The following is a 25,969-nucleotide window of genomic DNA, read 5'->3' on the forward strand; positions in this document are numbered from 1 at the left end:
CCTGCGACACCGGACCCGCCCCGACACGGGGGGCCGGTCCCTTCCGCTGCCCGCGGGGCGGGGGGTGAAGCCCACCCGAATGGCTGCACTGCGCCGGCAGAGGTTTAATCCCTTTTGTCCCTCCTGACGGGGACTCGATGTTGAGGTTGTCGTCTGATTGCCTGGAATGTTTGCTCTGGTACCAGGGAATAGGATTTAAATCCCTCAGGTTGATACACGGGTCTGTATTTTCCATCCCTCGGGAGCTGAAGCAGCGTGTCCCCGGAGCTGTTGCAGGCAGGGGATGTGCCGGTTGTTCAGTATCCGTGAAGATGATGGAAGCCTGAGTGGAGAACACAGAATCGTAAAATATCCAGAGCTGGAAGGGACCCACAGGGATCATCCAGTCCAACTCCTGGTCCTGCACAGGACAAGCCCAAAATCCCACCCTGTGCCTGAGAGCGTTATCCAAATGCTCCTTGAACTCTGTCAGGCATGGTGCCCCCACCACTACCCTGGGGAGCCATAAATTTGCCTGTATTCCCTCCCTGCTTAGTCAGGAGCATCCAGCTGTGTTGAAATCCCATTCCTTGCAGGAAGCAAAACGCCTGCGGTGCAAGTGAAAGCACAACACAGCCCTGACCTCCGCACATTCCCCTCCCAGCCTCAGCTGAGATCACCATCGCGTGTTCCAGTTCTTCCTTCCTTCCCTCCGTGACCTTCCCCAGGTCAACAGCAAACTTGCCTTCTGTATGAAACAAGAACAACACATTCCACTCGAAAACATTCTGGACTTGAAAAAAAATAAATATTTTGGAAGCTTTTTATTGCTGCCGGGCAAAATCTTTTATTTCCCGGCTCAGTGGTTGCCTAATACTGTCAGTACCACTTGCAGAACTCCCTGTTTTTCGTCAGTTTTAACCCCCAAAGTGTTATTTTTTAACAGATCTTTGGTGTCTTTGGTCAGAGCACTGAACCTTTCCTGGTGCAGTGGGTACTTCTTTGGGGTCCGGGGACGGGCTTTTAAGGTTCCCCGTCACGCGTGGGGACAGAGTTGTCACACGGCGCAAGAACCGTCAGAAACGGGTGCATTTTCTGCAGAAAATCATCATCTTACGTGTACCCCCAAATGTACCCACCACCTCTGCAGGCAGGGACGGGCACGGGGAGGGGAACTGGCGGAGGACTGGGTATCCCAAAGACTGACAGCGAGGGAAACTGAGGCAGGGAAGGAGGGAGGGAAGGGAAGGGAAGGGCAGCGGGGCTGGGGCAGCCTTAACTCGGGCGGGCGGCGCGGAGCCGCTGCGCTGTCGCTGTTGTGCCGCTTTAAGGCGGTGCCGGCGCTCCGGGCTCGGCAGGCACCGGGAAGAGGAACTGGGCTTTGCACTGCCGGGTCGGGGCGAGCTCCGCGCCGGGCACCGGCACCGCTGCCCCCGCTCCCCTCCCGCCGCCGCTCCGCGCTCGCTGCCAGGGAGGGATGGGGCGGGCAGGGGGAGGACTCGCCGGGGGTCAGGACGGGTCTTTGCATCCCCCCCGAGCCCCCCGGCAGCCCCTCTGCTCCCCGCTGCATGCCCCCGCCGCTCCTTCCTCCCGCAGCACAGGGACGCGCTTGACAGGGCTGCTCGCTGCCTCGGTGCGTGCTTGAGATAGAGGCTTGGAGAGGCTTTCCCCCTTTGCTTGGAGAGCCCCCCCCAGCCCCTGCTCTGAGCCCCCTATCCCCTGCCCCAAGCTCCCCATCCCCTTCCTCGAGGCCCCTTCCCCTGCTCGAAGCCCCATCCCCTTCCCCGAGCCCCCTACTCTGAGCCCCCATCCCCTTGTTCAAGCCCCCCATTCCCTTTCCTTAAGCCTCCATTCCCTGCCCAAAACCCCCATCCCCTGCCCTAAGCCTGCTTCCCTGAGCCTGCCATTCCCTCCCCGGAGCCCCCTTCCCCATATCCCCTCATCCCCTGCCCCGAGCTCCGCATCCACCATGATTTTGCTGAGCTGCTTCCTGCACCTGCGGCCCCGGCACTGCGGCCCCTGGGCCGGGCTGGGCAGGGGGCTCGGCCCCGCAGCGGGGTCCCGCAGGGCTCTGCGGGTGCTGGTGGACATGGACGGGGTGCTGGCCGACTTCGAGGGAGGCTTCCTCAAGAAATTCAGGGCCAGGTACCCTGACAAGCCCTACATTGCCCTGGAGGACCGGAGGGGCTTCTGGGTGTCGGAGCAGTACGGGCGCCTGGGACCCGAGCTGAGTGTGAGTTGTGCTTCCCCCGGCTCCACGCGTGGGCTTGTTGTGGCCAGAGCTTGGCCCTCGGGGATCCTCTGACCCCCAGGTCATGGGGGCTGTGCTGGGGAGGGCTGTGGGGGGCCACCAAAAAGCTCCCACGAAAGTTCAGGAGCACAGGAGGGCTTCCAGCGGTGCATCTTCTTCCCCAGAAATCCATTTTTTTTCGTGCACATCTGTGTCTTTCTTAGAATGCTAGGGTGGGATGGGACATCCTCCTCTAGACCAGGCTGATATAATGGTCTAGTGGGCTTTTTCTCTGCATGCCCGGATGGAGACAGGTGCAAGGAAAGGGGGTATTTCAGAACATCTGTCTTGAAATACCCCAGATTGTATAGCTGGGGTTTTCTAGCTCTGATTTGGCCACGTGGATTGGTGCTGTTCCTAGATGGATTATTTAGCTCCTCAATAGCAGTGTGAGGGGTGGGATGCAGCAGAGCAGTTCTGACCAAACCATGCAATTGATGCTTCATTTGAGGGCTTACTTAAAATTAAAACAACCCAAGCCCTCCCATGTCAGAAATTATCATATTCAGTTTAATAATTAAAGCCTAAAAGCAGAAGGTCTCTCTATGTTGTCATTTATCATTCGGCAACAGGATGACTGCTGCAGGGAGTTGTTTTCTGCCTCTGCAAGTTTCCCATCCCAGTGGATGTCTGTGGTCTCATCCATGGATTGCAGTTCACTGGCTGAAATGTGTTATGGTAAATAAAAGTGTTCCTGTTGTTAGGAGTACAATGGTTACAGGGAAAGGAGCGGGAATAAGGTCCAGGGCTCTCCCATGGGCAAAGTACTGAACAACTTGATGAGCTGAAGGAATAAAGTGTTCTTTCTGGCTAGGAATGGTGAAGGGGAAGTGCAGGACATCGTTTGTGCAGTAAAGCAGCTGCTTAAAGTTTGGCAGGGGTAATGCGTGATAACAGGTTTTTTTCTTTCTTGATCATAACTACTTTGGATGTGTTAAATGAAGTGAGCTCATCTTGTGTCTGCTGTGATCATGTAAAACCACCAAAACCTTGGGCTGAGCAATTAGCAAAACTTGCACAGACTGACTTCAGGGCAGTCCTGGTTTCCCCATGGTTTCAGGGCAGGGCTGAAGTGAAGAGGAGCTGCTCTATGGCTACAGACACATGGGCCATTCCAGTCTGGGACCAGGGAGCAACACTGACCTGCTCCAGGGACCAGAAAATAGGAGCCAAAGAGTCCAACGAGCTGCAGGTCACAGCTCTGAAAGGGAGAAAGTTCAGCAATGCGCTGAGCACACAGACCTGGAAGGATGGAGTGCCCTGGACAGGCAGGGAAATTCCTTCTGGGGATCGAGGGTCTGTCCTGGCTCATTATGGCATTCCCAGCCCGGGGGTTTTTCCATCTGCTGGGCAGGATGCTGGTTGTGGTGCAGCAGGGGATTTTTGTGGCTCAGGGAGTCGAGTGGGTCTTTTCCTCAAAGTGAGCTTAGTTCTTCCCTCCTCAAGCTTGATTGCAAAATGCTTTTTGACATAATTGGAAGTAGGATAGCTGCGGAAGTGCTGCTGCAAGAAAACACTTCAGTGCAGTTTGAAGTGCTCTGCTGCATGAGGCTGCGTTTCTCAGGTGTCTCTTGTGGAGCTACAGACAGTATCTTAAAAATTAAACATCGCTGCTCCCCAGTCTGAGGCTGGGCAACTGGAGTTTGAATGTTTGCGTGGCCCCGTGGCAAACTTTTACACTGGTTGTTCTTGCCATGGAGCCTGGAGGCATTTCTGCAGCTCCTCAGCTGCATCACAACACTGGGGCTGGGCTGCTTCTGCTTCCTCCCAGCTCTCCTCCTCGAGGACGTGGTGTTTGTGCAAAATAATCGCTTTCCTTGCCACCTGTTTGAGGCAGTGCAGGGGCTGCTGTTCCTAAGAGCTGTGCTGGACCCATTGCAGCCCCTGGACTCTGCTGTCACCCCAGGGTTTTGCTCCCTGTGGTCTCCTCTCTGTGCTCCCCCTGTGCCATACCAGTGTGCCCAGGCTGCTGTCCTGGATGTTGTGTTTCAAATCCCTGCCTGGGGATGCTCTGTTTGCCTGTTAGATCTCGTCCAGGCGATCGTGAGGAAGAGCATCTGCATTCATCCTGATGTGTGGTTCATCCTGTAATGTGCCTTCTCCTGGGAGAGCAGCCTCGCTGCTATTTTAAGTGATCTCACGGAGACAAATAGGCCAGACAGCATCATGGTACAGCAGAGCCAGCAGGCCACATCAGCTGGATCCACGTGGATCCGTCCCTTTGGATGGGTTTGCTTTGGATCTGTGGTGTTTGGCCTTACAGGAACGTGCAGCTCCCTCTGCGTCTGGGGCTGCAGAGGCAAAACCAAGCTTGTTCCAGAGCATCTCCCACCTGAATTGTGTGGGGTGGGTGAAGGTTGGTGGGTGGGGAGCAGAGGCACCCACAGAGGCAAGAGGGGTGAGCAGGAGGGGACCGGCGCTGGCGGTCCCACTGTTCTCCCTGTCCCATCCTCTGTCCTAGCAAAGGGTGAGGAAAATGCAGGAAAAATTGCAAGAAGTGCAGTAACTGCTTGCTTTCCCCTCACAGGAGAAAGCCATCAGCATCTGGGAATCCAAGAACTTCTTCATCGAGCTGGACCCTCTCCCTGGGGCTGTGGAAGCTGTGAAGCAAATGGCAAATTTGGCAGAGTGAGTATGAACCTGCCCATGGCGTGTGGGGATGGACAGAGGAGCAGCTGTGTCTTCACATCCACCTCTTGGCAGAAGTGCTGATACAACAACAGCATTAAAAATCAATATCTCCCAGCCATCAGGGAAGGGAGGGGAGGGAGGGCTCTGACTCCTGGAGCAGTCACCTAGAACATCAGCCATGTGCAGCCTCTTCCCTTCAGCTCTCTGCTCCCAGCAGAGGTTGTGAAACGAGGAACTTGATTGTGCTGTGGGATTCTGTGAGATGGGGGATTAATCTCTTAAATCTGTCTGATCTGTGTGTGCTCGGGGTACTGGCTTTGTGCTGCTGCCTGCTCTGGCCCAGAATGACACTCTGCCCCTGTTTTTCTCCTCGTGGCAGCACCGATGTGTTCATCTGCACGAGCCCGATCAAGAAGTACCGGTACTGCCCTTACGAGAAGGTGAGCGGGCCCAAATCTCAGCTCCCTCTTCCATCCACGCTGCCCAGTGATAGGTGTCTGACCCCTGCATGCCTCTGGCTGTAAAATTTACCTGTTCCATCCATTTTCATGCACTGAGGCTCTTGGTCTTAGTCTTTGATCATGACATCAAAAGCTGCTTGATTTTCAAAGAACTTTTACTCCAGCAGCATCCAAAATCCATCCCACTAATGAACTTATTAAGAGAGAGATCCTCCCTGTGTGGGAGCCAGGGCTGCTTCCACTGCACCAAGCACCCCCTGCCCCATCCATCAGCCTTCCCTGAGCTCAGCAGCCATCTCTTGCCTTCCAGTATGCCTGGGTGGAGAAGCACTTTGGCCCCGAATTTCTTGAGCAGATTGTTTTGACACGAGATAAGACGGTGGTTTCTGCTGATCTGCTTATAGACGACAGACCTGATATAACAGGTAAGAGACGAGGGCTGAAGGAGTGACTGGGGGCAGCCAGGGATGGGTGTCGGTGCTGTTTCCGTGCTGTTTGGGTTTTATGACTTTATGAGATCAACTTCAGCGTTTCACAGTTGTCCAGACCACTGACCTTCCTTCCTTCCTTCCTTCCTTTGCAGGGGCAGAGCAGAACCCCACCTGGGAGCACGTGCTCTTCACTGCCTGCCACAACAAACACCTGCAGCTGAAGCCCCCCAGCCGCCGGCTGCACTCCTGGGCTGACGACTGGAGAGCCATTCTGGACAGCAAACGCCTCCCGCCCGGCCAGGCCACCTAAACACCGGCCCCCACGGCCACCTGGGGCTGCAGCCACCTGCCTGTGTCCCTGTGGAGTCCTGCTGAAGGCCAGAACCACGCATGGACAGACAGACAGACGCTGGCCCTGCTGCAGAGAGGAAGAGGAGGGTGAGCTGAAGCGCCACAGTCGCCTGGACTTGAGAAACAGAGCCCAACCCAGCCCTGCCACGAGGGAGCAACGGCAGGATTGTGCCTGTGGACCTGACAGCCTGGCTGGGGGGCATTTCCCACTGCCTGCTGGGGTCTCTGTGCTGCATCTGCACCCTCACAGGGCCAGCCCAGCGTTTCTGATGGACAAGGTCACCCTCAGCGTGTCACTGCCCTTGCCTGGTGCACAGCATGGCACAGACCAGCTCTCCCTCCTCCCCTCCACGTTATGGTCAGGGATCTTGCCTGTGGTTCGTTTAGTCCTTGCAGGGTTTCATTCCCAAGGAGCTGCCTCAGGGGGTGTTTCCCACTGGCAGTGCCTGGATCTGGGGAGAGGGGTGGCTGGAAGGGCAGGGAGAGCAGGCAGCTGTTGGTTGTGTTGGTGGAGGATTGTCACGAGCACATCCACGGATGTTGTTTGCAGTTCTCACACGCTGCAAGGGAAGATGTTGGGGGGGACGTTGCTGTTAAAGGCTGGGGAGCTGTGCTGGTTTCAGGGTGGAGTTAATTTCCTTCACAGAAAATACAGCCCCATACGAGCCACTGTGAAAAAAATTAACTCTACCTTGGCCAAAACCAGCACGGGAGCCCGTTGAGAGGTGCCCACGAGCTGTATCACAGGGCAGTTTGTTCTGCAGCTCCACCAGGCTCCCAGCTCTGGATGTCTGGGGACAGAGCGTGCTGCCAGTGCCACTCCCCTGGTCCTGGGCCCCTGCAGAGAGGTGTTCAGTGCCTGGCTGGTGCAGAGGGGTCACGGCACACGCTGCTGTACCAGCCACCTCTGCCAGGGCACAGTGCAGGGGCTGCTGAGCTCTGGGAGCAGCAGCGCTGCTGGGAAGCTGCAGTTGGCCACCAAAAAGGGAGGGTTTAGACCAAGGGGCAGCTCCAAGAGGGATGTTTCTGGCATAGCTGCGCCCGCAGCCTCTTCCTCCCTTGTTTGTCTCATTTTTGCTTTGCTGAGCCCACACCAGTCCAGCCTTGAACTTGAGCGACCTGTCTGGCACGAGAAAGCAGCTGCTGCTCCTGGCCTCAGAGACACTGCTGGGAGAGCCTGGCATCCCCTCCCTGCCCGTGGCACTGGCACAGGGCAGCCACAGCCAGCTGGTGCTGGCCCACCCCGGGCAAAGCCCCAGGGATGAGCTGGGTGTGTCACTGCTGACACCACAGAGGCCATCAGACCCCACTGCTGTGTGTCCCCACGCTGTCCAGGATCCCCCTGCCCTCCTGGCCCAAGGACTTGCTGGCTGCAGCAGTAAAATCCCCCACTTGGACACGTAACCCCACAGGCAGGGGTGGTAGCCAGGGCTTGGCCGGGGTTTGCCACCCTGGGCTCCGTGCTCACACCTTTGGTTTGCCTCTCCCCTCTCCTGTGGGCCCCCAGCAACGAAAGTACATGAACTTAAAGCTACACAACCAACAAATAATGTAATTCAGCAGTGGCAGCCAGACCCCTCCCATTATCCAGGACCTGGAGGGGTTCTGGAGTTGGTGCTTTGGAACCTGTGCCTTCCCTGGGTGCTGCAGGGCCAGGGATGGGGCCTGTGCTGACTTGGGGCTTGCCCCGTTTCTTGGCATGGGGAGAGTTTACTAAGTCTCCATGGTTGGCCCAGGGCAGTGGGACTTACATACCACAAGCATCTTTTTTTCTTTCTTTTTTTCTTTCTTTTTTTCTTTCTTTTTTTTTTTCTTTTTTTCTTTCTTTTTTTCTTTCTTTTTTTCTTTCTTCCTTTTTTTCTTTTCATTTTTCTTTCCTGTTTAAACCACTGTGCGTGTTTCTGGGTGATGGGTTTGGTTTGGAGGGGTCTATTTGGGACGTGCAGCTGCCTGAGGTGCAGCCTCCCGGCCAAGAGCTGCTTTGGAGGGTTTGCAGGCTGGGAACTGGGAACACCACGGGCAGCAGCTGCAGCTGCTGAACATCAGGAGCCCCTTGGCTCCACCAGACCTCCACTGGCTGTTGGCCCCTCTGTGCAGCCACGGTGACTTCATGGGGTCCAAGCCGTCTTTTTTCCTAATGGTACCATGTAAATATGAGCTGCCTGAGCTCCCCAGAGCCTTCTCCCTGCTCACTGAGCCAAAAGAAGCTGGCACATTGCCCCAGCAGCTGCCCAAACCTGTCATCTTCCCCCGAGGCTGGGGCAGCCCCGAGGGACGTGGCTCTCTGGGGCCAGCAGGACTTTTCCCCATGGTGAGCTGTGATGCCAGAGAGACCACGTGGGTTCGCACCAAATATACTTGAAAGCAGAGCTGGAGTTTCTCATGCCTGAGGCTCCATCTCCATGCACAGAGATCCTGAGCTGGAAGCTGGACTGTTTGCTCCCACACTCAGGACTGGGAAGGTGACTCCACCGCCGGCAGATCCGCCCCTTCGTCGTTCAAGCCTGTCTGTGTCCAGCTGAGATGCACAGAGCTTTGATTTTTGAATGTACATCTATAAACCCGAGGCAGATGAGGAGCACCGCAATAAACACCGGGTTGTTCGGCATCCAGCTGCCTAGAAATGGAGTTTGGGGTTTGCAGTTTCCCAGCTGTGGCTCTGTGTGGGGATAGGGGGAGGTTTCACCTCCAGGTTTGGGAATGTCCCCTTGTCCAGAAAACCTGGACCCAATCCTGCTGCCCTGGCAGTGCCATCACCCTGGTAGACACAGTCCCTGAGGGCAGAAATAAAGCCAAGGGGTGGTTTTGGGTAGACTTCATCTTCCTAAAGAGGGAATATTCCCTTCCTTTTATAATAAATAAAGCTGTGAAGTGTGTGTCCTGTTGGGCCACAGAGCAGAAGCTATAGAAGGGGCTGGGACTGTCACGGGCTGGCTCTCCCTGGGATTTTATGCCTTATCCATCACTGCTGGCTGCTCCACGTCCCCACACCCAGGCTGTGAGGTGTCTGTGGACTCCCTTGCCTGCCGTGGGGCTGTGCCATGAGAATCCCTCTGCATGACCAGAACCCGCACGCTGTGAGCGATGCACAGCCCAGCTGGCCACTGGGACCTGGGGCACGTTTCCAGTAGAAGATGGAGCAAACTGGAGAGACTGCATCCTGATGGAGCATGACGAACTGGTCTGCAGCTGTCTGTTCTTCCACGCTCTCCTACGTGGCTTCTTTTCCACTTTGAAAAGCCTCGGGTTGCAGATATCACACATATTCCAGGTGATAAGCAGATTCCAAAGCAGGCAGAGACAGAGGGGAGGGGTAAGGAGATGGTAGCGCCCTGGCCCTGAGCACAGGGCAGTGCTGGTGGGAGCCTTTGCATCCTTCCCGTGGGCAGGAGCTGCTGACAAGTGTGCGAACACCCACCCCACCTCAGGGCATTCCCACCTGAAGGCATTCCCCTTCTCCCCAGTCCGCGCTGCACCAAGGTGGCAGGTCCTGGCAGGGCGGGATGCTCGCCCCTGGCTCCTGGGAAGCAGCGGCCACTCGGGTGCTCATTCATGAGCTCGTTCTCACCTTGGCCGCTGCCCAAATCGCTGGGAGCGGTGTGAAATCCCAGCGGAGGGCAGAGCCAGGAACGCAGGGGCCAGCCGGGGCCAGCCCTGACGCAAGGACAGCGGGTGGCGGGGGACAAAGGCAGGGCAGGGGACGGGACGGGAGGGAGGAGGGTTCACCCAAATACGCAGGAGGGGAAGGAGCGGAGGAAGCGATGGACCAGCCGGAGGCAGCTGGCCGGGGCTTTGCTGCCCGGTTTGAGGACAGGAAAGGAGCGGGAGGGTGCCTCAGGGCAGGTTTTGCAGCCCGGCGGTGCCAGCGCAGTGCGGGCAGGACATCCATGGGGATGGGAGAGGGATATCCATGGGGATGGGAGAGGGATATCCATGGGGATGGGAGAGGGATATCCATGGGGATGGGAGAGGAATATCCATGGGGATGGGAGAGGGATATCCATGGGGATGGGAGAGGGACATCCATGGGGATGGGAGAGGGATATCCATGGGGATGGGAGAGGGATATCCATGCGGATGGGAGAGGGACATCCATGGGGATGGGAGAGGGGTATCCATGCGGATGGGAGAGGGATATCCATGCGGATGGGAGAGGGGTATCCATGCGGATGGGAGAGGGGTATCCATGCGGATGGGAGAGGGATATCCATGCGGATGGGAGAGGAATATCCACTAGAGGGGACTGTGTGATCGCGGGTGGCAGCGCGCTGCGCTCAGCGCCGTGTGCCGGTCCCGCTTCCAGCCCTCCCGGTTATCCCAGCCCGGGCTCCCGTGCCCTCTGCATCCCTCCCGCTGGGCACCGCAGCCCCGAGGCACAGATGACCGGGACCAGCGGGTACCGAGGGGCAGCTGCGGGAGCCAGGAAAATCAGAGGGTCGTGGAATGGCTCGGGCTGGAAGGGATTTGAAAAATCATCGCATTGCAACACACTGCCATGGGTAGGGACGGTTTCAATTTTTCCAGGTTGCCCCGAGAGCCATCCGATCCGGCCTTGGACGCTTCCAGGGATGGGGAAATGTGCTGGGGTGGCCTCCACCAGCTGCTGAGCCTCCTCCCAGCCACTTGCTCTCTCCCCAGCTGGACGGGGCAGAGAATGGGATGGGCAAAAAAATGAAGGACTTGTGGGTAAGAAGATGAACTAGGCACCTATAGGACCCATATAGAAAATATCCCTGGAAAAAATCACAGACTCAAGGCCCCTGATGGCCCAGAGCATCCCTTCTTTACCTGCTTGGTTCTGCCCCTGCTTCCCCCTGGGACCCCACAGCTCTGAGACTGCACATCCCGCCCCTGCCAGCCTGAAATCCCCCAAGGAGCTGGAACATGACTTTGCCTTTTCTTTTTGCTCACTCTGAAGTTGGGGTCGGTTTTGGGGAGCAGAGTGGGGGCAGATCTGCCAGTGGGGAGGACAGGGGGACCGGGGTGGTTCCTGGTGGGTTTTGCTCGCCCTTCCACTCTCCCCCAGCACCATGAAATTATTTCCCTCCTGGTTGGATTAATGGGATTTGCTTCTCAGTTCGTGCACAGGGACTTGAGTAATGCACTCCCCGGAGAGAAATCAATTTCCCTTGCCACAGCAGTGCTGGGGAGGCCAGGCCAGAGCCCACATGATAGGCTGCACTGGCCTTCTCCTGTCTTTCAAGGCTCCACACACATTAAGCCCGTCCTCCTGGCAAAAATCTTGCAAAATGTTTATTTGTGACTATGTTAACAAACATGCTTGGGGAACATGTTGTATTCAGACGTGAGCATGCCACCTTCCCCCTGCCTCCCTGGGGCCAGGACTGCGGGCAGCGAGGGGCCAGGGCTCAGAGCTGCCACAATCCAGCTGACGCTGCAGCCGGAGCACCGCCGGGACCGGCAACCCCGAGCACGAGGCCACCTCGCCTGCTGTTCCCACCAACCACCAAACCTGCCAGCAACATCCCACCAGTGCCTTTTTCCTGGAGGTCCCCAGCTCATGGATTTTTCCTGGAGGTCCCCAGCTCATGGATGCAGCTGGGGGAAGGGTCTGACCACGACCTCGTAGAACGCTGGTGTCCTGCAGCCAGAGGGACGTGGACACAAGGGCTCCAGGGATCCTGTCCAGCTCTGTAAACACCCGTCAGAGGGGAGGGCACTGCTGTCAGGCCACACCATGGGGCAGAGAGCAGTGGAGCTGAGCTTGCACAGCCCACAACCACCCTGAGCTCATCCCTCTCCCTCACCTGTCCAGTCCTCCTCAGCTGGTCGGTGCCAGCAATGATCCTGGGATGGAGAAAGTGCCCTGGAGAAACGGTGCTGCTCCTCTCCCAGAACAGACTCACCCTGAATACGTACTGTTTTAAACTCTAACTTGTCAGATTTGGGGTGAACTTGCCTTGGCTGTCTCTGGGTCCAATCCCCATGCCCCTGACTCTGCTTTCAGCATCTCCAGGTAACCAGGGCTGGAGCTGGGTCTGTTTACCTGAGATCCAGGGGAGGGAGATGAACAGCAGTTACTGAAGGGCTGTAGTTCATGTACTGGGTGAGAGCACTGAGGGTCTGTGGAGCTATAATCAAGCCTGTGAGCCCCTGTGTGCCCTTGGCATTTTTCCTTCATGCCATCCCAGCTGGGCAGCACCTGTGCTGCCTTCACATCCATCTGGTGAGTCACCCAACAGCTCCTGGGGATGGCTTCAAAACACCAAAGGGCTCCGGGAAACTCCCAAAAGTGCTGGGAGATGCACTGGCAGCAGCTGTGGAGGCTGGGAGTTGGCTTCTGTTTAGTAGCAGTTAGGCAAGAGAGCCCTGTTGCGAGTGCCAGGGGACGCGTGAGGACGAGGAGCAGATCCCAGGAGAAGGGACAGGAAAGGCAGGGACCTGGTACTGCAGAGCACCTGAACACCGCACTGGTGCCACCCAGGCAAGGCTCAGTGCTGTCACCAGGCTTGGAACTGGATGGTCTTTAAGGTTCCACCCCCAGACCATTTCATAATATCACTGCTGAAGGCACCATCCAGGTGCGGGCAGCAGCCAGTCCCAGCTCTCAGCCAGCTCCTCATCTCGGTGGGACTGGGATCCCTGGTGCCTGTTGCCCTTTCTGTGCCCACCTGCACGAGGCTTTTGGCCAGCTGGGAACTCCCTGGCTCAATGCCCCAGCCCTGCTTCCTTCCCCTGCCAGTCACAACCATGCCAGGTAATGAATGACTCCATAATGAGCCCCGAGGAACGATCTCTGAAGCTTTCCAGGTGTTCCCACCCCTCCTCTTGCAGGCATCTCCTTTGCTCTCAGTCCCAGAGCCTCCGGCTCCCACAGCCTGGAAAAGCAAACTCATGCCTTGGGTGCCTGTTTTGTAAGAGATTTTCCTTTTCCAGTCTAGCAGAGCGTTCTCACAGCTGTGCTTCCTGCTCATGCATCTTGTGCTCATCCTTTTTTATCCCAGGGAAAGTGCTCCTGGGTGGCTCCTGGGGACAGGCACTGGTGCCAGTGGCAGCCTCAGCCACCCTCAGAGCACAAGGGGATGTTTTGGGATTGATTCCCTGCACCAGGGCCAGTTTATTTTCTGCAGAACATACCAGTCTGCAGGGAAACGTGTCTGACTTTAAAAGTCCCTGGCATCTCCTCACTCCAAAACTGATCTCTAGGTTACCCAGGACCGTTCAGATTATGAAAATGGAGGCACAGAATGTGCTCTAGTTCCCTCCTGTGTAGTGGGGTTGGGACTGCTCACACCTAAGGGATACAGGAAAACAGGGAGCTGAGTGTCCCTCCTTGCCCAGCATGGGCAGAGCACAGCTTTGTAATGGGAATTCATAAAAGGAGACCACAAAGAGTCCACGAGAAAAGGGCAAAGCCTCATTTCTACGCCTCCTGGTGTGGCCACAGAGCAGAGACCCCCATGGATGGGGTTTTTGACAGTGTTTTGTAGCAAAAAGGGTTTCGTAACTGCCCAGACCTTTAGGGTTGTGTGTTCCCAAGAAGCCATAAACCCTCCTGCACCTGTCCCCCCAAATTTACAGCACTGCAGCCCCAGCCATGACCCAGAACCCACCCAGCCCCAGGGACCCCGCTGTTTTCCAGCCTGTCCTGCTTTGCAGTGTGCCTGTGGAACACGTCAGACGTGCCTGGAGGAGTGTTTCTGGCCCAGCACCTGCTTTCCCCACGCAGCATTGTTTCCCCAAAGCCCAGGAGAACGGCAGCAGCTCCACACGGTCTGACTCCTGGCAGAGCCAGCCGGCTCCGTCCTGCTCCGAGGTGGTTGTTTCATCCCAAACTAGCTAATTCTTGCTGCTTTTTCTTTATTCCTGCGTTTGAAGGAGGGAGGGGAGAACAAAACAACCCTTGGGGTGAAGTTACCTCCTTAATTAACAAGGCTGAGAGCTTTGCAGAGGTTGTGCAGAAGGAGAGAAAAATAAGGAAAACTGGGCAAAACCGGAAAGGATCGGGTTCAGTTGTCAGACCAATTAACCCAGATCCACACTCTCCCCCTGGATGAATTGCTCGTTACTACGTAATTGCTCGGGCCCAGCTCCTGATTGAGAGAAATTAAAATCAGACACTTAACAAGGCAACCTGGTGTGGAGATGGGATGCAGGAGCTGCCTGGGGATGCCATTCACAGGACAAAACTGAGGGAGAGCCCAAGCTTGGAGGATCTTGCTGAAATCAGCATTATCTGCACCATTTGCACCATCCTGGACTCAAAACATGGCTGGGCTGGGGGATAATTTGAAAAGGCCCTGGGAGGTGGTGAGAGGAGGAAAGCCCAGATTTAGCCGAGCAGTTCAGCATCTGCATAATTGCAATGTAGCTGCAGGTCCAGCTCAGCTCAGTGCAGGGTTTAGATGAAATATGAGGTGTGCTCAGTCAGGGACAAAGTGATTCAGGAGCTCTTTTGTCTAAAGAAAAAGTAAAATTCCTTGCAAACCCTTCTTGACTCTGTGTTAGGACCCATCTGCCCAGAGAAGAGGGAAAATTCCACCATTATAGACTTTTAAATCTATACCTAGTGAAAGAAAGCCACTAATCCTGATAAATCAGCCTAGGGAAACCGGCCCGTCCTGTGTCTGAGCACGTTCTTCCATGTGAAGGGCTGATGAGTTCACGTGCAGTGGGAAATTCAGACACGGTGTTTGGGAAAGCTCAGTGGTTTCAATATTAGCTTAAGAGTAGGCAAACATGTTTTCCTGCTGCTGAAGGAGAAGGGTATCTCCTTGTGGGAGCATTGGCCTTTCCTGACCCCCGTGGTTCCATCTGCCTCTTTTCCTGCCTAGGAATTATCTGTGGAGCAAGGGAGGGCTGCAGAATGCCCCGGGCATGGCTGCACCCCCAGCACCGCTGCGCTGCTGTGCTGAGGTGTGACCACAGCTCTGCTTGCAGCTGCTCGCCCTCCTGGCTCACCCTCCTGCAATATCTGCATTTCCCTCTGGAATTTTTGGGGTGTTGCTCCTGTGCTTGGCTGGTGCTGGGCTTTAACTTGTTTTCAGCCCCAAGTGCTGACCCCCATCCTTGGCAAACCCTGCTATGGTCTGTGCTTGCTGTGCACTACCAAGCAGTATCCTTAAAGAAAAAAGAGCCCTGGATACCCTGGTTTCAGCAGTTTGAGCTTATCCTGGTGTCTGGTGCCTGCAGTCTCAGCCACACACGTCCCTGGAGCCAGGACAGACACCCCAAAGGGCTGAACCCCAGTCACAGCTTTAACCCATCTGACTCATCCCAGACATTCTTGACATCTGCTTTAATTTTTGTTAATGAACCAGCTGTCCCAACAGGTCATAAAAACTACCACAGGCAGGGCAGCAAAGGATGAGAATAGCCCAAGCCAACTCTATATCCCCAACTGGAAAACCCCAAAGACTCCAGCAGCACGTGTCTAAAGGAAAACCACCGGTGCTCTGGCTGTGCCTTCACCACGTGTGTTTATTGACATAGAAAACAGCCACCGTGTGTTTTCCACCTCCAGGCTCAGCCCACAGCCACCAACACCCTTCAAACATCCCTTGGTGGGATCCAGGAGAGTCTGAAGGGTCCATCCACCCCCGGGCGGTTTCATCTGAGGTTGGAACGGGCTCAGGATTTTCCTGTGAAGGCCCCGGGATTAAATTAAAGAGGATTTAAGCAGATGGTCGGTTCTCTGCTCATCATAGTTGGCAAAATGGGAACCATATAGCTGAATTGTCTGCCTGCACTAATTAATGTTTGTACAGTGCTCTGTGCTGCAAACCGCTGCCGACGTGCTAACTGCTATCATTAGTATTATTACTAAGCTGTTTATGCCTGTTCCAGTGCTTTCTCTCCTCGTCCCCAAGGGCTTTGCCTCTTTTCCTGTGCAGATGTATGGGAAGAGGAATCAGCCCTCTCAGGCTGGCTCTGCCCCAGGCTCAGATCCCTGGTTTGCTGGTGAAACCCTCCGGCTGTGCCCGCAGCACCCGCTCCGTGGTGAGGGCAGGGGCAGCCGAGGACCAGGAGGTTTTGCCCAGAGATGGGGTTTGGCATCATCCTGCCCATCCCCAGGTGAGGTGGTTGTCTCAGTGCCCCTCCTGATTGCAAAATGGACTGGATGTCGCTTCCCTGCCTCCTTCGTGTTCCCGCAGGGAGAAGATTTTTTTGTGCTCTTAGGGGGCTCTTTGCATCCTTCTCTGTCACTTGCATGGCAAAGGGCTTTGTAGGGGAGGGGAGGGATCACTCATCCCTCCTAATGACCTGAGAGGAGACTGAGGAGCAGAGGAGCTCAGTGATGGATGAGCTCAGCCAAGCTCCACGACAGGCCCTTGTCCCTGTGCAATAACCGAGCAGTGACGTCTGCTGCCACCGGCAGAAGGGACGGGCGCTGCATTCCCTACAAACAACCATCCTGCAAGACAGTGCTCTGCACAGCTGAACGATGGCTTCTCCCTTTCCTGCCCAGGGAAGCTTTTAGCAGAGAAGCAGCTCACCAGAAATCAGGGATGCTGCCTCTGGAAAGCAGTGAAAGAACAGCCATCTGCTCACGGGTGCACGGAGCAGCAAACGCTCCCCACAGACACACTGGAACCTCAGAGCTCGGGATCATGGAATCATGGAATGGTCTGGGTTGGAAGGGACCTTAAAGGTCACGGGGTTCTAGTCCCTTCCATGGGCAGGGGCACCTTCCACTAGACCAGGGACACTCCCAGGGTGGAGGACACTCCACAGCTTCTCTGGGCTGGTCCAGTTCCAGTCCCTCCAGTTCCAGGCACAGATCTTTGACCTGAGCAGTGTTTCCAAGACGAATCCTTTACTCAATTAACCCGACCAGACAGAACATTCCTGACCATCCCCACTGGCACCTTTCGGACACCAGAGTGGTTTTTTGTGGGAAAGAAACTGCCCAAAACAAGAAACTGGGGCAGTCCCTGAGAGGAACCGAATGAAATACAGAATGCAGGGAGCCAGGTATCCAGCTTGCTACAGGCAGCATTCCCAACCTTGCTCCCTCAAGGGGAGGGAGGCACCCTCACTGCCCAAACAGTGAGACAACTTGGCTGAGGGCTGATGCAATGCTTCCAATGGGAAGTTTAGGGCGTGAATCATCTTTATTTTCCCCCCACAGCAAACGCATGAGATGAAACGAAATTCAGAAAGTTGGATGAGGAATGCAGGCAGAGCAAAGAGCTCCTGGAGTGAGAACAGGGATTGCTCCAGCCAGGACAGGCCCCACTCTTGCCCTGAGCCAGGTTCCATTTGCTTTGCCGAGGTTGTTTAGCCCAAACAAAGAATTGCAGAGAAAAACAGCTCCGGCAAGCAGGCGATCAACATTTTCTGCGTGGTTTGAATTATCCATGACTTTTGACCCAAGATTAAATCTAGTGTGTAACTGGTGGTTATATATTGAGTCATATGAGCAGCCTAATCGCAGAAACCCCACGTTCTCCAAACAGCCCAAGCCCCGTCGGGGCCGACTGCGAGCCGCTCACGTTTCCCAGCCAAAGCACCCTGCAGCTTTTGCATCATCCTTTTAATTTAACACTCACAAAGCACTTTTTTTTTTCATCCCACCGGTATCTCAAGCCCAGAACAAAACAAACCCAGCGACGCCGTGAGCGGCCAGCCCAAGGAAGGCAGATTTCCCAGGAAGTTTGGCCTCCGGGCGGCTGCGCCGGTGTCTGGTAGAGGGCTGGGCTCACGCTGCAGCGTTTTTCTCAGCAGGAGCTGTCTCTCCTCTCCATCCTCCATCAGCAATTCTCCTGATGCGCATAGAAATTGCCTTTTGACTTCTACCTCCAGTGTAATTTGGGTGAAAATGAGCACAGGAGTTGGAAAGTGTTAGTGGGGGGTACGTGGCACGGAACGGGGCTCTCCTGGGGTGCGACGCCGGCTTGGATCCCCACTGCGAACGCAACAGGGCTTGGCACAGCATGGCCCTGGCTCTCCCCAAAGTCATTTTTAGCTGTTTGCACCTGCCTTTCCTCTCCTCAGGGCTGCGGGAGGGCTGAACTGCTTCACCTCTCCCGGAGAGCCTGGCTAAGAGCCGTGAACGGCTGTTATCAGGCACGGGGATCGGGTATGGCTCCTGCCGGCGCAGTCCTGCGGGCTCACCGGGTATTTCCCAGAACCCGCGGCTGGGACGCGGCTGGCACAGCCCTTGCGTGCTGGAACTCTTCACCATTCCTCTGCCCGGCCAGGCTGGCGGGCAAGGCCGACCTAGGGACCTGGGGAGGAGCCAAAATGGGGGTGATCCGGGGTCTGCCCAAACTCTGGTGAGTGGGGAGTGTGTTGGAAGACGCTTGCGTTGTGCGGGGGGTTCCCATCAGCTCACACACATTGGGTTGGCAGCGGGAACCTCACAGGAACACCTGCCCCAGGTGTCCCTGCTCCTTCCCTAGCCCCTTTCCCAGCTCTGTGCTTTACAAACCCCAGTGTTCCCAGCCCCATAGCAGCTCCTAGCCTGTGGGGACCTGTCTTCACTCAGCCTTGGCTGAGCTCAGCCAGGAGAAGGAACTGGGGAGATTTTGGACCAGTGAGGGGTGCACGGGAGCCATGGAGGGAGTAGGGTGAGGGTCTCACAGCCTCAGATCCATGCTCGGAGCTCAGGAAGAGACACCCAGCTTTTTGCAGCAAGGATAAACTAAGCGTAAATCCTCTCTTTCCTCCTGCAATAACTCACTGGCTGGTGGCAACCCAGCTGGACGAGCATGACCTCAGCACGGGCTGGTTGTCAGTCTGGTATGGAGCTGCTCAAGAGGCATTTCATCACCAAAGGCTCTTTGTCTGGAAGGCCAGCCACTGTCTCAAACTGTCCCAGGAGGGATGCTGGTGATGCTGTCCCAGGTTTAGGAGGGGGACAGCTCCATCCTGGCAGCCCCAGATCCCCAGCAGTCCCCCAGGCAGTGCTGGCTTCGGTGTGACCCTACACCTCCCACCACTTCAGTGTCCCCCCAGCTCATGGCAGACCCCAAATGTGAACACCTGATCCCACTGCAGGGACGTCTCCCTTTCCCTTCATGTTGATCCCACCCCCGAGGAGAATGCCCAGCTCCTTGCTGGTCTGAACTGGTGCAGGCATCATTGCTGGACTTTCACCTGGTCAAGGTGGTTCTGCATCACTTTGCAGTGAAAATAAAGGAACAGCTGGAGGGGGAAAATTCCTGGTTAGTAAACAGAGCTGAGCAACCACAGACCTCTCACCCAGGAAGGGAGGAGGAGGGCAGAGACAGCCTGGGAGAACCCGGGGCTGGATTTCAACACTCTGCAGAAGACAAGATGCTTGTATTGAGTGTATTTAATTGTCTGGGCTGCAGCCCTTCGAGCAGCCGTTTGTTCTGGTCGCAGAGCCCTGCATGGATAAGGAGGAGCTGGATGGGAAGGGAGCAGTGACAGCTGAGGAATGAGAAGTGGTTGGGATTTGGGGTCGGCACTTGGAGCTGGCTTTGCCCTCTCCCCTCCCTGCCTCCCTGCAGAGGAGGGTGCTGGTGCAGGGAGAAGATGTGCCTGGGGGCCAGGGGTGTCCCAGACCCCAGTTACTCAGGAGCCCTGCATTTGCACAGCTCCTGTGCTTTGTGTTATTGCTGAACGACTTCCCTGCGTCCAACACCGCATCTGCTGCCACTCGGCATGACTTGCTTTGTCTTTGGGTCACCTGGTGTACCCCGTGGCAGTGCCAGCTCCTACCATGTCCCTCCTGCATGTGGCAGATGAGCAAACTTCTGAACTAGAGGCAAAAATTTGCATTTCAAATTCTCACGTATGTTTTATTTCCACGAGGGGAGCGGGTGACTGAACACATGCACACTGTCACCCGTCCTGTGGATGTCATCGCTGTCCTCAGGGGACACTTCTCTGACCTCAGAGCTTTGTCCTGCACGGCCAGGTAAGGTCACGCTGGACTAATGCCGGGGTTCCTTTGGTGCTGGCTGTGACAGCTCTGTCCCGCTCCACCTCCACCATAAATCATGGCAGGCTACAAATCCTTGCCAGCACTCAGGGACCCGTCCCGGGGGAGGGCAACGGTTCAGCCCTGAGGCAGCAAAAACAAGGATCATGTTTTTCACAGGGACAATATCAGCCAGAGGCACAAACAAGACCCCGGAGCAGGGGGTGCTGGCACTGCGGCACGTCAGGGCGGCACCGATCCAGCCCGACCCGTGCAGGGACAGCTCGGGGCACAAACCTTTGGCAGGGCAGATACTCCCAGCTGAATTCGGTTCCTGACCTGACTTCTGCATGAATCCTCATGTCAGCACAAGAAAAAGGAACTGAGCAGGGCAATAGGGACACAGGGCAGGAATACGTTGTGTTTGGGGGTTCGAGGAAATGCTGGGTATTCCTGCCCTGCAGAGGGACTGTGGCCAAAGGGGATGGGGATGGAGCTGCCCTGGGTGTCCCTGCTCCTTCCCTAGCCCCTTTCCCAGCTCTGTGCTTTACAAACCCCAATGTTCCCAGCCCCATAGCAGCTCCTAGCCTGTGGGGACCTGTCTTCACTCAGCCTTGGCTGAGCTCAGCCAGAAGAAGGAATTGGGGAGATTTGGGGAGATTTTGGACCAAACACCACAGGACAGACAAACAGCCTCAGCCTGGCTTTCCATGGTACAGGCACTTGAGATCAGGTTTAGTTTTCCTAGTAAACTCCTGAGGTCCCCACAGCAGAAGTTTCGTGGGAATCTTGATTTTCTTTAAAAAAACCCCCACCTGTTTCCCTCCTATGACAACTGCCAGAGGAAGCCCAAGACTGCAAAAGGTGTTATGAATTTGTCAGTGAAGAGATTAAATGGGATCTCAGCACACAAAAAGGGGCAGAAAAACCATGGAGGGTGAGCAAAAGTGGCTCCCGGGAGTTACTGGCACAGCGCAAGGATTTGCCGGGAAATGCTGCAGGAGCCTCTGTATGCCTGCACGTGCACCAGCGTGGCAGGACCCGTGTCATTTCTCATCACTGGCCGCTCACAATCTCTTCCACAGGAACCAGGCAGATTATTTCTCCATTTGTGGGTGTGGGAGGTTGATAAGCAGCAGGGCCAGGAAGCAGAGAGATTGGGATTTTTTGTCCTTGGGCTTGTCCCAGGGCTGGCGGTGGGTGACAACAAAGTGCCAGGTCCCCTCCTGCCATCAAGGGTTGTGGTGATTCACTTTTTCTTCTAGAAATCTCCCTTTCCACACTGAAGGAACAAAATACCCTCATCATCTGCTGCCTGCCCACCTCATGGCTGAAATATTGAGCAGTGAACCAATGCCAGCCCTGTGCAGGGAGACACTGCCCAGAATCCTTCCTGATTTTGGTGCAAGGTCCAGAGTTTCTGTGACTCAGAGTGCCCTGGTCCCTGAGTAAGGACCAGCTGACCCTGCTTGTGGTGGGATGTGGGATTCAACCCCATTTTCCTCCATTTTGTGAGCATAAGCATGGCCTTGCTGCAAGCCCCAGCTGCTCCCTGCCCTCCTGACCCCAGCCTTGTCCCCACAGCACAGTCCAGGGTCACTGTCAGCAGCTCCTCGGTGGCCACGAGCTGGGTTTTAGAGGTGAGACAAGGCACAGGCACCTGGATTCCTCATATGCTGGTTTTCTAGTTCAGTGCCCTGTGCTACCCAGGGCAACAGTCACATTTTTCATGGAGCAGCACCACAAACTCCCTGACCTCCCTGGGCTCCCCAGCACGTGAGCTGCGGTGAGAGCCAGGGGGGTTTCCAGCTGAAGGCTGACTGAGAGCCTCTCATCCCTGCTTGTGCTTCCAGGGGAGCTTCTCCAGCCAGCCTGGCTGTGGGAGAGGATGGGGACAGCTTTGGAGGACAAAATGGGAAGGATGCAAAGGAGCAATGAGGTTGCCCGGGGTGTCAGAGCATGGTCCCCACCCCCACCACAGCCAGGAGGCCGTAACCTCCCAGGAACAGCCTGAAGGTCCCGTTCCAGCTCCCAAACTGAAAACAAAAGTGCGTCTTGTTCCCATCCTGTTTTCAAAGCCAGAAAGGTCGGGGCCGCGAGAGCGCTGCCAGGCTGGGCAGCACTGCCAGCTCCCATCGCCTGCCCCGACCTCGGCTCCAGCACGGACAGAAGTGTCCCACTGCTCCTCCTGGACACGGCTCCTCGCTGGCAGCACCGGGATGGCGACAGCTGAGGGTGTCCCCAAAAGCCTGTGTCTGGAGACGAAATTCATGCTCTTGTTTCTGCTCCCTGCACTGCGTCAGGAGAGGGGAGGGAAGACAGATGTGGAGCTGCTGGAGCAGGTCCAGAGAAGGCCACAAAGATGCTCCAAGGGCTGGAGCAGCTCTGCTGTGGGGACAGCTGGGGGTGAGAGCTGGGGGTGTTCAGCCTGGAAGAACAGAAGGTGGCAGGGAGACCTTAGAATCCCTTCCAGTGCCTAGAGAATCTCTAAGAGAGCTGGAGACGGATTTTACATAAGGGCACAGAGTGACAGAGGGCAGGGTTAGATGGGATATTGAGAAAAACTTCCTCCTGGTGAGGATGATGAGGTGCTGGCATAGGTTGCCCAGAGAAGCTGTGGCTGCCCCATCCCTGGAAATGTCCAAGGCCAGGCTGGATGAGGTTTGGAGCAACCTGGGATAGTGAAAAGTGTCCCTGGCCATGGCAGGGGGTTGGAACTGGATGGCTTTTAAAGTCCTTTCTAGTCCAGGCCATTCCATAGTTCTGTGGATGGGAATGCTGTGTCCAGGAGGACACACTATGGAACCCTTGCCCTCAGCACAGCTCCAAAGCCTTCAAACCCCTCCCGAAAAACACCATCAGCTCCTGGGAGTTTCCCTGCCACTGTGAAGGGATTTTCTAAATTCCTCAAGCCCTCGGAACTTTGTTTTCATTAAATTAAGGCCGTCATTAGCAGGGCTGGTGCTGCTGGCATCAAGGGCTCCATGGACAGCCCTCCTGCTGGGATGGCTTGGGGAGGAATGGGAAGGATCCATATGTCAGGGAGAGCACCATGGACCTGCCATTGCCACGTCAGGCTCTGAATGTTCCCACTCATCCCCGTGCCCTGTGCCTGCGCCGCTGCTGCCTGCTCAGCGGAGATTATTAACAGGGAAAATCGTTAGGCACAGGGCTGGGAGCTCAAGGGACACGCGAGTGCCTCTGTCACTTGGAAATCAATCCCTGCCATCCGCCCAAGCTGAGCTTCCTCCAGCCCAGCTTGAAATGACAGCAATTTCACTCCATCTGGAGGAGGAGGAGGGGTGGTTTCTCCCGGTCCGGCGCTCAGCGGGATTTGCTGCCTTCCGGATACCAGAGCAAACAGCTGTGTTTTGCCCATGGACCTCGACCACAGCATCCACAGCCGAGCCCTGGGAAGAAAATTCTTCCCCAGAGCCCTGTGGAGGAGGCAGAGTTTTGGGCTTTAGAGCCAGAAACTGGAAAGGACTGGGAGGATGTCGTGAAGGGCCATCAGGACCTGCTCACCCCCTCACTACCCAGGGGTGGAACGAGGGTACAGGGACCTGTGGGCTGAACAGACAAAGCTGTTAGCACACCATGGAATTCTTATTCTCGGGGATAGCTGCCCTGCTTGACCCTGCAGCAAGCAGAGGGGTTTTGGGCACCCCAATGCCTGTTGTTAGGGAGCAGCACACCCGATAGCCAGGTCCCTACGAGCACCCTGCGTCCCCAAAGCGGATTTGGCATTCTCGCTCACAACGTATTGACATTCATTTTGACCTTTTGAATCACAAGGATGTTCTGTCCTTCCCAGCCAAGTACAGCCTGGATCCCCCGTGGGTGGATTATACTGTATATACAGTGCTGCAAATAGGGAGCTGGCAGAAGAGAAAGTGTTTGTGTGCTCGCAGGGGTGCGGCGGTGCTGGGATGTGGACAGGGAGCTGCTGCCAGTTCCCGGTTTTCCTGCCAGGATGCCAGAGCGGATGTGGCACCGCGGGAGGAGGACGGTGATGGTGGCAGGAGAAATGCCAGCGGCTGGTTTGGTGAGGGAGAAAGGATCCTGCTCAAGCGGGAGCCTCCTCCTCGCCAGCAGCTCCCGACTGCTGCCGGATCCCCGCACTTCCCGTCCTCCTGCTAATTGCAGCTTTTGCATTGAGGGAACACGAAGAACTGCAGTTAGGAGACAGCGTGCAAAATCAGCCCCGAGCGCCCAGCTGGCTCCCGGGGACACTGCTTTGGGTGATCCTGGCCACCCAAATCCCTCTCTGGGCAGCAGCAGAGGCGGTTTCGGTACAAAACCTAACCCAGCCCCAAAAGCTCGAGCTGGTACGACGGGCAGGGTGTTCCCAAAGGTGAAAAATTAACATCCAACCCATGTCCTGGTGCAGACCACATCCTGTGCCCCGAGATGGCAGCACTGGCAGGGATGGAGCAGAGAGTGGGGTGCAGGTGCATGAATTCGGGGGCATCATCCCCATCACCCGTTCCCTCACAGCCCTTAGGAGCCAGAGCCGGTCCCTGGCTGGGGCTGCCTCCTCCCTGCCCTCTGCAGTTTCGGCCAGCAAGCAGGCTTTGCCACAGGGCCAGCTCCATCCAGCCCGGATCTGGCCACCCTGCAGCCCCACGGCGCCAGGAAAGCCATTGGCTTCATGCACCCAGCCCAGATGCGTCACTTATCTCTCCCTCTACCCCTGACACATTTTCTCCTCTCTCCTTTCCCAGCCAGCTCATAGGACTCTTATCTCAAACCCCAAGCCACTCTTTCCTAGGCAAACTCAGCAGCATCTTTTGCACACTCATTTCTAGGGGCTTGTGTATTATATGAGGGGCACAAGTGACACCCTGGCAGCCAAACCCTTTTGCCCGACATCTTTATGCCACACAGATGTCCTCAAACCCCTTCCAGCCACCAAGGCAGGAGGGTTAATTCAGGAGGCGCTGCTCCGAGAACAAGGTTTGCACTTGACAGCTGTCTGCAGCTGGTTTGTGGAGAAGAAGGGAAGAGCAAGTGAGGTGCAGAGCCCAGGGCTGAGCTGGGAGCTGTGGGATGGGATGGATGGGATGCACAGTCTCTGCTGATGCTGCCTCAATCCCACATGTTCGTGAGCATGAGCCGAGCAGGAATGCCCCAGCTGCCTGCTCAATACATCCTGCAGCACGGAGCAATTACCAGCAGCCACTCCAGGTGCCAGATGGGGCGCAGGGAGAGAAGCACCGCGCTCCTGCCTTGTTCCAATGCCGTCCCTGCTGCCAAGCCAGCCTCGTGCACTTGAGCAGCCCCGATCCGAGGTGGTGGATCCTCGGGTCTGGCAGAGAGCTTGTTGGTGGAGGAGAAATCAATGCCCAGTCAGGGGTTCCTGCCACGTGGCTGCTTCATCCAACACATCGCATCAGGGGAGAGGGTGACGCTCGCTGCGGTCCCGGCCGGCCGCGTGTCCTGGCAGCATGGAGCAGGTCTGTCTGCCTGATGGAACAGCGTGGGGAGGCTGTGACAAACCCTGCTGCCCGCAATGGCATTGCCCAAAACCAGGGATGCCACCAGAACACACACACTCTGAGAGCGGCAACAGAGCAGCCTGGCAAACTGTGGTCAGGGGACCCTCAGCGTGCCGACCTTGCTTCAGGTGCCCAGATCCAGCCTGGTTTGGCCTTTCCTGGCTCAGAGGAGCCGCTTTCCAGCCCTGAAATAGCAACTCGGATGATGAATTCTCAGCAGCTGGGGATGATGATGCAAAATACTCGTTATCCAGCAGGAACAATTAGACTTATGGCAATTATCTCTGCAGTTGCTGAGAGAGGCCGGAATGGGCCGGCCAGCAGCCAGGTCCCAGTGTAATCCCTGGGTGGGAGAGATGCGGTGCCCAGCCTTGCCACCAGCTGCCATTGCCCTGCAGGGCAGTGGGAGCATCCCAAGAGCTTCCTGCAGCTCCAGGAGGGCTGGTTTTGCATGGGAGTGAGGGTGAGGACGGGTC

At 56.2% G+C, this 25,969-nt stretch overlaps 1 protein-coding gene across 2 annotated transcripts in view; it reads left to right on the plus strand.

Moving 5' to 3' along the window:
* The first annotated feature begins 1,382 nt into the window (after positions 1-1,382).
* NT5M (5',3'-nucleotidase, mitochondrial) overlaps positions 1,383-25,969 on the plus strand; it is a 46,727-nt gene continuing 22,140 nt past the window's right edge. The window contains exons 1-5 of one of the 2 annotated variants that reach the window (XR_009208335.1): positions 1,383-2,212; positions 4,797-4,897; positions 5,280-5,340; positions 5,672-5,786; positions 5,945-8,234. Coding sequence is in view for 1 of the 2 variants with exons in the window: in XM_040079515.2 (XP_039935449.1) it covers positions 1,949-2,212; positions 4,797-4,897; positions 5,280-5,340; positions 5,672-5,786; positions 5,945-6,102 (699 nt within the window). In the remaining variant the exon portion in view is untranslated. Of the gene's footprint in view, positions 2,213-4,796; positions 4,898-5,279; positions 5,341-5,671; positions 5,787-5,944; positions 9,015-25,969 lie in introns of those variants that run through there. The other variant, XM_040079515.2, reaches the window with a different exon arrangement.

This window comes from Hirundo rustica, chromosome 15, assembly GCF_015227805.2.
Source record: "Hirundo rustica isolate bHirRus1 chromosome 15, bHirRus1.pri.v3, whole genome shotgun sequence".
Lineage (NCBI taxonomy): Eukaryota > Metazoa > Chordata > Aves > Passeriformes > Hirundinidae > Hirundo > Hirundo rustica.